The following is an 11,097-nucleotide window of genomic DNA, read 5'->3' on the forward strand; positions in this document are numbered from 1 at the left end:
AACTCATTTGAAGATATTAATAACAGTGAGTTAAAAAACACGTTTTTAGGATCAAATATAAGTTTCAAATGAAGAATTACATTTTGTTTAATGAAAATGACTTTAAAGATGCATTAGAGGTCATCATGTTAATTGGTAATAAGATTTCCTGGAATTGCCCTCTATTAAATCTTATATTATTTTAAAATGTCTTATTATATTTTATCTGAAAAAAACATATAAAATGTCACAAAATAGGAAAGAAAATCCTGTTTTTCGCAGGTCAAGCAGATACATGAACAGTTAAAACCCCAAACATATTAACTTCAAAACCATATATAATAAGAGAAAACATTACAGCTCTTATCTTATCTCACTACTGATAGATTATTCAGATCATTGTTGCAGCTGTATTCTGTAACACGAGGACTTTGAGGAAAGAAATACACTTTTCTCTGATAAAAGCCGACACAGCAATTCAGCTTTAGAGCTCATCCCTCTTCTTCTCCTCCTCCTTGTGGAAGACTTTTCCATCCGGCTGCTTCCTCCAGGCCAGTTGGACGTTGTCGTCCAATCCCTGGGCCCTTAGGTTCTTTTTCGCCTGAGACACAAAAACTCATTATCATTATCGTTCCAATGAAAACAGATGATTTATCTTTAGTTCACTCATCTGAAATGGTAGTTGTTCCCCTTATTTCTTCCAGTGTAAAGGCTTACCTCAGGTTATGGAATAGTATTTGTACATTTTCCTAATGCATTTGGTGGCATGTGGCTAAGTTTCTGCTATTTACTTCTGCACATATTCACACGTCTTCTTACTAAATGCTTGGGTCCTGTTATTTGTGGCCAAAGTATTGAATGTATAATGGATATAGAATTTCATTCATGTTCATCTTGGTCCATTTCATTCATATTGAAATTCATTTACTACATTTTCTTTCGTTGAATTCATTATTCTTTAATAGTTATTTATTTGTTTCCTACCTCGTTTGTCTCTTGTTCTCATGTCATGTGAATTTCCTTTCTGGAGATTGATGTTTTTGCATAAAAGTAGAAAACATGATTTACCTCCACCAACATCGCATCCAGAAAAGCAGGGTCGTTCAGATCCACACCGTTTGGTTTCTCCACCCTCACCTTTATCACTTTCATTGAAACAGGCACAGCTAAAAACACAAACAAACTTCATCAGTCACAACATTTATGGTGTCTTCTTTTTCAACAGACTCAATATCATCACTTGCTTTGACGCAGCTGTGAATTTTACTCACGTCCGTAGCAAATGAATGGTTTCTCCACTCCACAGTCCAAGTCCTCCCATTTTCCTGAGTTGTCGAAAGCTGCAGCCACACAAACCTTTAAAGCACTGAGTTTAGGTTCATTATCTGCCCAGTACTTGAAGGAGGAGTTACTTCCATCGGACCACTTCCAGGAGTCTCTGTAAAGGCCGATCCAGGTCCTATACCCTGTGACAATTGACAGGTCAACAATCTGCTGGTTCTCCGCCTGGTTTCTCAGACTGGCCAGGTCTGTGTGGTGTTCTCTGCAGTAGCTCTGGGCCTCAGTCCATGTCATTCTGCTGTTGATGAGGACAAATGTTGCATCCGGCCCTGAAAATGGACCCCAGAGAAGCTGAGTAGAGGCACCACGACATACAGCCTGACATCAATGCCACATCTTTGCTGGTATTGATGCCTTTATAATATAAAATATTACATTTAAATCCCACACATTTGTACTTTGTAATTTGTAGTGCTGGGGTTTTTCAACACATGAATGTTGGCAAGAAACTTTACTAGTATCAGTGGTGGAATATTCAGATCTTTTAGTAAAAGCAGGAGTACAACAATGTGAATATACTGTGTTACAGGTTAAAGCTTCATTCAAATTATATTGATTCTATATTGTTCTTATTCTGTTTAGTACAGATGTATAAGATGTAAAACGTACCTAAAACAAGTTTGCAAAAAAATGTATATACATCATTTCCTTTGATGTTATCATTTAAATGAAACCATGTGAGCATTTTACTGAAAAGGGAAATGTCTTTAGTGGAACTGCTAACACAGGAAAGAAAGTCACAAAGAAAAAAGGTTGGGAACCGCTAGTTAGATAAAGACCAATGCATTGTATTTCAGAAGCTTAAAATATGATTTTAAATGTGTAATATTAATTTAAAGTTTATATTCTTACCTGTGGCATCGAAGCAGATCGACCAGAGGGGGAAATTACAATCAAAATCACCCCATTTTCCACCAGAACCAAAATATGTGCATTGTTCATCGTGGCCGTTGCTTGGTTCTCCAGGCTCCCATGGTCTGAACTCCGTCTCCCCCGGTCCGTAGAAGCTGGGGTCTGACATCGACCACTTCCAGGTGTCCCGGTCATCGTGCAGTCCTATCCAGGCTGACTGAAAGCAAGAAATTGTTATAATTATTACATCCTGTTGAAGCTTTTAAAGCTGCTGCTTAAGAAAATGTGTATGTTTAATAAAGAGAAGGTTTGTTGTGCCTTTATGAGACCAGCCTTGGTACATGGTGATCTGATGGGAATCCCCTCAAGTCAACATTCATTTACAGCCTTGTTACTCTGAACCTCTTCAACTTTATTACAGGGTTTCATGCTATAGCTTTGGCTTAAAACATTTTCAACTCTGTTTTAATACTCAGGTTCCCATAGGACTTTAAAACAGGTTTAGCTTTCTGTAATAATCTCTCCTTTTTAAATTTGACTCTAAAAGAAATGTAATTCATTTGAATTGAAAGACAGAGAAAAGTGACCTCACTTGGTTGTATTGGCCTGCCATGTTGTTCAGGAGCTTCACAACCTCCATGCTGTCTACAGTGGCCAGGTCTGTGTGTTTCTCTCTGCAGTATCTCTGTGCTTCAGACATGGTCTTTGCTTCAGAAACAAAATGGTACTGACGTTCAGCATGTGAGGAGACAGTGCTCAGCCCTGTAGAGACACACACATTCATTTAGGCTATAACTTGACTTTTTGAATCACATTTTACTGTAATATGGCGCATCATTATACATTTTGACTTCTACTTCAAACAATTCACAGTGAAATATGTAGCTTTCAGCTGAACTTCATTTAGTTGTTTTTAAGCAAGTACCTTTCAAACAATATAAAAGGTGTTAAGAATGCAAAACAAGTAATTATCAAATAGAATCAGAAATGTCTTCTCTAGTTATTTATCTCCCCACCTCTCAGGTTTACATGAAATAAATAATAAAGACATAAAAAGATATCCAAATATATAAAACACTTGCCTGCAGCTGCCATGATCAGCAGCAGAACTACGTCCATCGTTGTTTGCTCTCTGACTGCAACTGTTGTTACAGCTCATAGTGTTTCTCATGAATGTCTTTGAGTAAGCTATTGTCATCTGACTTCATGCAAGGTCAGACGCAACAGATGTTTGCATAGGCAAATTGTTCGGGTTATGTTAAATACAGGACCCAGTCGCAGAAAAGGACTTGAGAATCAGAATCAGAATTCTGAAGTAGGTTTACACATATGAGGAATTTGCTTTTTTGTATTTTGACATGTATATTTTATATTTTATTTTATATTTTATTTTATTTTATTTCTATTCTTGTATATTTTGTTTTATTGTAAAATGCCTTTTATGCTGCTGTAACAAAAACAATTTCCCAATTTGGGATCAATAAAGTACGATCTATCTATCTATCTATCTATCTTTGGTTTATGTGATGCATACAAAGACGAAGAAAGAAGAATATGTACGTGAACAAAATAAAAATAAAAATAGAACTGTTATAACAGCTATTTAAAAAAACTTTTAAGAAAATATAATTCTCTAAGAAACTGGGTACAGTCAAATGTAATAAAACATGAAAAATACTATGTACTATATCCAAAGTGGAGAGCTGTGCTGATATAAAAGAGGTAGTGTGGAGAAGAAATGGGCACCACATTTGTAGGATTCGCACGATGTGACTTAATGTAATACATAATGTTTTTATGGGGTGGGTAGAAGTCAGTGTCCGTGGGGGTCACGGCCCTTGTTGATGAGACCGGTAGCAGAGGGGAGGAGACTGTTCAGGTGGCGAGAGGTTTTGGTCCTGATGGAGCGCAGCCTCCTCCAGAGGGGAGAGGGGTAAACAGTTTGTGTCTGCAGAGCGGATGATACGCTGAAACCTTCCGTTGTCCTTAGCTGTAGCTGCAGCGTACCAGATGGTGATGGAGGAGGTGAGGATGGACTCGATGATGGTGGTGTAGAAACCATCATCGACTTTGGCAGGTAGAATTTCTTCAGCTGCCGCAGGAAAAACATCCGGTGCAGCTGGGAGAGCTTGTCCCGCAGAGGGAATGAAGTTCATCAGATTTATTGTTGTATACTCAGGCAGATGATGAAGAAAGGGTAGCGGAAACTGGTGGCGGTTGGCGATGTGTCACGACCGATGGGAGCCTGGTGTGAAGACTTGCTGCAGGCGCAGACAGAGCACGAAAACTAGAGAGTCCGCCTCCATGGAAGTCCACTAGAAGTGACGTTTCAGGAGGGATAGGGTCCGATTGATACCCGGGTGGAAGGCAAAGCGGGAAGAGTGGGTGAATGGGAGAACTTGTGAGCGGTCAGGTACAACGGTTATCCGGACTGTTACCTGGATCTGGCTGGTCTTTCTGTGTGTTCCTCACTGAGCTCTCAATCTCCCACGTCACAGCGCCCACCACCCTGGTAGCGGGAATTATGGTGTCAGGAACTGTGGAGTCATGATCCCCTGCAAACTGCCGGGACAGAGCGTCAGGTTTGTAGGTTTCTAGAATCGGAACGATAGGTACAGGTAAAGTTGAATCTGCCAAAAATGAAAGCCCAGCAGGCTTGACAAGAGTTTAATCATTTGGCAGTTTCTATGTAGGCCAGAATCAAAATGTTACTCAAGTAAAAGTAGAAAAGTATTGGCATCAGAAGATACTTGGTAAAAGTACCAAAAGTAAAAATACTCATTTGCAGATTGGCCCATTTCAGAAAAATATATATTATTATTTATAAAACGGACAAGTCAAATCAAGCAATCTGATTGGTTCTTAGCCGTGATATATTGAGCGTATACCACGGGTAGAATTGTAAGTTACTTTTCACAACAAGTCAGTATCCCTCCGCGTCTGAGAAAAACAGTATACAGTTGGGCTGAAAAGCAAACTGCTTGCAGTTTGGTTGTCGACCCTCCGCTTCACGTCGGGCTGAACCACGCCCCTTAACTGTGATATAATGGCCATATACCACGGCCTGTCGTGAGCTATTGCTTAAATAATGTATGATGTCCTTTATTGTTTTATGTTTCATGAGGAACCTATATGCTGCAGGTCTCCCTTGAAAAAGAGATCTATGATCTCAATGGGACCAATCTGGTTAAATAAAGGTTTGAAATGAAATGAAATGATATGTTTTGATTATAATTATTGATGCATTAAAGTGTTATCAAAGTTATCAAAGGTATTATATCTTAAGTACAGTACTTGAGCAAACGTACTTAGTTACTTCCCACCTCTGTTTACATATTATAGTGTAAATATGGAAGTGACAGTGGTTAACAACTATCTTGTGTTGAAAAAAAACGAACAAATATAATTTATATTTGATCTCCAAATAGAGTTAAAAATTACAATAAATTGTAGTTAAGGTTCCTACTCTGCAAAAAGGGTTAAATGTACACTATGTGGTGTGGACCCATTGACACAAAGTGTTGAAATCAGATCTGAGAGTGTTCATTTGGGTATGCTGATTTTGCTTTGATATAACATTCAAATCACTCTGTTTGCATACAGTAAGAAAGGTCAAAGCAGCACAATAAAACTACCCAGAGGTTAAACCTGGAACAATACGTATGTTCTCTTTGGATGAGATCAACACTGTCAAAATACCACATTACAAGTAAAATACATGCATATTGTGATTATAATCAGGAACATGTACTCAAAGTATCAAAATGAAAGGTAATCAATACTTGCTCCCTAAGTCTATACGTTATGATATAATTTGTATCACCCTGTAATAATTCATTTTGTATTCACAATTAACTGTTAACAGTACTTTACTATAAATAAGTTTGACAGTAAAACAGCTTTACTTTTGGTTAGAGTTTAACACTGTAAGGATGGTATGAGCATGCAAAACTAATCTCAAACACAAGACACAGCAGGGCAGGGCAGGAAGAACACAAGGACACCAGAGCCGTTTCTCAGTTCTCCAAAACAGAAAAAAAAAGGGTTTTGTTTGAAGATCTGTTTAGCACGCTAACTTCAGGAGCGTTGTGACTACTCCGTGTCCACGGTAACAGACGCAATGACATCAAGACACGTTGCCTTTACTTGATCAGAAAAAATTAAACCTTATAAATACATTAATAATAATAGTTACTTTATTTGTATAGAACCTTTCATGCAAGGTGCATCCCAAAGTGCTTTTCATGAGGACATTTCTATTTTGAAAACAGCTAAATATTAATTAATTACATATATATTACCATATATGACAAAAAAAAGGATAATCAAATCATAATATTTAGAAAGATAGAAAAGCAATAATTAATATTTTCCCCTAGAAGTTGTTACAGTAATTAAAATAGTCATACATATCTTTAGGGAAATTGCTTCAAGTTTTCATCCCCATTTGAGTGACGGCATAATTGTGTTTTATGAAATCATTGGAAGACATTCTTACATATTACAGGAAGAAAACTTGGTCTGATCCCAAAACATATTACTTTTAGGACAATATATGAAGTAAAGCATCAAATCCTCATGTGTTGTAAGCCAATTCCCTAATTTAGCATCCCTAAAAATGTGAAAATGAATTATATGTACAATTATTTTGTTTCCTTTATTGCTTATTTGACGGAATTATGGAATTTAACAGTGAATCTTCGTGTTACTCACGTCCGTAGCAAATGAATGGTTTCTTCAACCCACAGTACAAGCCCTCCCATTTTCCAGAGTCATGGAAAGCTGCAGCCACACAAACCTTAAAAGCTCTGTGTTCAGGTTCATTTTCTGCCCAGTACCTGAAGGAGGAGAAACTTCCATCGGACCACTTCCAGGAGTCTCTGTAAAGGCCGATCCAATATCTCCCTCCAGGTAACAGCTCAACAATCTGCTGCTCCTCCGCCGGGTTTCTCACACTGCCCAGGTCTGTGTGGTGTTCTCTGCAGTAGCTCTGGGCCTCAGTCCATGTCATTACACCATCAGTGTAGAGAAATCTCACATTCGGTCCTGAAAATGGACGCCAGAGAAGTGCTGAGTAGAGGCACCACGACACACAGCCTGACATCAATCACACATCTGTGGTGGTATTGATGCCTTTGTAATATAAAATATAACATTGAAATCATCGAGACATAAGGATTACACCAATAAATGAACACATGCATTAAATGTAGGGTAGGTAAATTTGAGAAACCAGCTTGAGTGCGCTAGAATTTGAAAATACACAGCCGGAAAAAATCTGCCACTTCCTTACAGATCCCCTCCTCCAACACACACAAACGCGCACATGACCAATGAGGGCACGAGATAAGTTTGTGCACAGATGGAAGGCTGACAGGCAGGTAGGCCATCCAGTTATTTTAGCCGGGCCGGCTAAAATGATTGGTCGTACTTTTTACAGTACTACGGCTTCCACAAATGACATTTTTTAATGTATTTTTTGTCAAAGCACTTAAGATATTCATTGCTATCGGATGTTAAGAGCATTCCATGGAATATAACAAAAAGTGTATCTCGAGCCGGTTTCTCAAACTTACCTACCCTACCTTTAAATAAACATGTATGATATTATAATCTGAAAGTGTTTTTAAACGGTCTCTCCACATGAATTTAAATATAAGTAAGAGATCAGATATAAAAAACTTTGGGAACCATTTGTCAGATAAAGAATAATAATAATAATATACTTTCAGAAGCTTCAAAATAATCTGAAATTAATATTCTTACCTGTGAACTCACAGCAGACTGCACAGTAGCGGTTGTCACAAACAACATCATCCCATAGTCCATGAGGAGAACAAATCATTGAGCATCGTTCTGTCACAGTGTTGCCTGGTTGTCCAGACCCCCATCGTCTGAACTCCATCTCCCCCGGTTTGTAGAAGCTTGGGTCTGACAGTGACCACCTCCAGGTGTCCACGTCCTCATACAGCCCTTTCCAGGCTAACTGAAAGAAACATTAAATGTGTTTAAAAACGAACACCCTGATCTAGCTTTTAAAGCTGCTCAAGGAAATGTATGTGTTTATTAAAGAGACATGTTTTGCCTTCATGAGACCAGCCTTGGTACATGGTGATCTAATGGGAATCCCCTCACGTCAACATTCATTTACAGCCTTGTTACTCTGAACCTCTTCAACTTTATTTCAGTATTTTACGCTGGCTTGGGCTTAATATTTTTTACAACTCTGTTTTCAGCTTTCTGTAATAATCTGTCAGTTTAAAATTTGACTCTAAAATAAATGTAATTCATTTGAATCGAAAGACAGAGAAAAGTGACCTCACTTGGTTGTATTGGCCTGCCATGTTGTTCAGGAGCTTCACAACCTCCATCCTGAGCAGCTAGCACCACCGGCGGGTCACTGCGGTCTCGCGCCGACGGCTGCCGGCCTAGCAGCAGGACCTCTACCCACACCACCGGAGGACTACGGGTCCACGCCGAGGGCTGGTGGCCGAGCAGCGGAGATCCACACACCGCCGGCTGGCTTCAGAGGAGGACGGATAGCTTCCACATAGGGCTGTGCCATTAATCGTATTTTAATCGCAATTACGATTTTGGCCTGCCACAATTACAAAAACAACATAATCGAAAAAAATGATTATTTTGCTTTGCTAGGTTGGGACATATTTGATCTAATTTATTTTATTCTAATTTATTTGTATTTATCATATTTATATATGTTTAGTAGCTTGTTGAAGTGTGCTCCAAAATATTTGTTGATCTTGTTTATTGGTATTTATTATTTTGATATCATTTATTTTCGTATTGGTTTTTCAGTTGAATTATACGTTCAGGGTAATCAACAGTTAAAAAGACACTGTTCAAATTATTATTTGTATTTGTTTTAAAGTTCAATAAATGGATGTTTTCAAAGTCAATGAATAATCGTATTTAATAATCGTGATATCAATCATTGACCAAAATAATCGTGGTTATGATTTTTGCCATAATCGCACAGCCCTACTTCCACACCACCGGAGAACTACGGATCCACACCGAGGGCTAGCGGCCTAGCAGCGGAGATTCTCGCACCACCGGACACCACCGGACACCACCGGACACTACCGGACACCACCGGACACCACCGCACCACCGGACACCACCGGACACCACCGGACTGGCTTCAGAAGAAGCCGGCTAGCTGAACAGCTAGCTCTGCCGGCGGGTCTCGGTGGTCTCGCGCTGATGGCAACACCATCGGAGGACTGCAGCGCCGATGGCTCCGTGCCGAGATCCATAAAACACCAGCTAGCTTTGACTGCTCCACTGTCAACAACGGCACTGGGGTAAAGCCTAGAAATCCTGTGTTCAAAAAACACTGTTGCACAAAAATGTTTCAAACAGTGAATCAAGCTAAAATAGTGTGGGATCTTCGGTGCAAGCCGAAGGGACTATTCAGTGGACATTTACATTTCCGCAGCATCTGCAATAAACATGAACAACTAGAACATCTCCTCCTTGAGTCCAATATTGACTGTTTGGGAATATCTGAATCTTGGCTAAAACATTCGTCACCATCCACTCTTGTATCTATGTCAGGATATCATGTGTTTAGGAAGGACAGACTGAAGGGAAAAGGAGGGGGTGTGTTGCTTTATGTGAGGAATACCTTTACTTGTAGGGAGATTGCACTCCCAGCTAATATTGAGTTTGATTGTGTTGGTGTGGAAATCACACTATCTGAGGAAATGTCCCTCACCATGATTTGCCTGTATCGACAACCCACCGCTAAGGTGGATTTCTATGACCAGGTAAAACTCCTGCTGAATTCCTGTGACTCCAACAAAGAGCTAATTATTTTAGGAGACTGTAATATCAACTGGAATGACAGACAAAATAGAAAAAGCATAAAACGGATCACGGATAAACACAACTTAATACAACTAATGGATCAACCGACTAGAATAACCAAAACCTCCAAGACTATGATAGATTTATTATTTACAAACAAAACTGACAGAATAGTTAAAACCTACAACTTCCTGACTGGTCTTTCTGACCATAATCTTGTTCTTTTTGCCAGGAAACTCACAAACAAAAGGTTCATGGCCACACCTAAAACCCCTGCTTTGGGTTCACGCTTCATCCCCAAAAACCTGCAACAACGTTTTATGGAGGCAGTGAAAATGATTAATTGGGGGGACACTCTGTCCTCTGAAGACATTGGTGAAAACAGTGATCTGTTTATATCTCAAATTAATGATGCAATGTCTTCCTTCTCAAGGAGAGGGTCAGTTAGGGACAGGAAGGAACATCATCTTCCCTGGCTGAATCTACAGTGCAGGAATTTGATTAAATCTAGAGACCAACTATTAAAGCAGAGCTTAAAATCCGGACTATCCACTGACAGACATAAATGTACTCATGCTCGTAATAAGGTAACTCAAACAATAAGACAGGCCAAAGCAAACTTTTTCATCAATATAATTGAAGGTGCGAAAGGTAACAGAGAGGTTGAGGTAAAAAATATAATCTTAGGGTTAAAAGGTTCTAAGGCTATATGCAGATGATTTAGACACCAACTTCATAAAAACACATATTGACAGTCTAATAAAACCAATTACTATGCTAGTAAATCAATCTATTATGATGATGCATCATGAAGTCTGATGCGTCCTCTGGCTCCATGCAAATTGGTCAGAGGCAACAATCCTTTGCATATTAGGCAAATAATAACCATACAGCTGAAAAGACCATTTGGGGATCTGTTTAAAAAAACTTGATACAGCTATTTTTCTACAAAGTTTAAACGTTCCCCTACTTTCTAAACATTCAAGAAATAAAACCACACACACACACACACACACACACACACACACACACACACACACACACACACACACACACACACACACACACACACACACACACACACACACACACACA

The 11,097-nt window shown here is 39.1% G+C and overlaps 1 protein-coding gene across 2 annotated transcripts; it reads right to left on the reverse strand.

Annotated features, from left to right (window-relative positions):
• Window positions 1–69: 69 nt before the first annotated feature.
• On the reverse strand, window positions 70–2,931 carry LOC117478594 (secretory phospholipase A2 receptor-like). Of its 2 annotated transcripts, none has more exons than XM_034125604.1 (5): window positions 2,765–2,931; window positions 2,173–2,389; window positions 1,251–1,589; window positions 1,117–1,145; window positions 70–580 (listed from the first exon to the last, which is right to left on the reverse strand). In XM_034125604.1, exons 1-5 carry the CDS (start codon window positions 2,870–2,872, stop codon window positions 464–466), a joined length of 810 nt encoding a protein of 269 aa, XP_033981495.1. In that variant the 5' UTR covers window positions 2,873–2,931; the 3' UTR covers window positions 70–463. The 2 variants fall into 2 exon arrangements, with proteins under 2 accessions (XP_033981495.1, XP_033981494.1); XM_034125603.1 differs by having other exon boundaries at window positions 1,048–1,145.
• Window positions 2,932–11,097: the final 8,166 nt, after the last annotated feature.

This window comes from Trematomus bernacchii, unplaced genomic scaffold (genome assembly GCF_902827165.1).
Source record: "Trematomus bernacchii unplaced genomic scaffold, fTreBer1.1, whole genome shotgun sequence".
Taxonomy (NCBI): domain Eukaryota; kingdom Metazoa; phylum Chordata; class Actinopteri; order Perciformes; family Nototheniidae; genus Trematomus; species Trematomus bernacchii.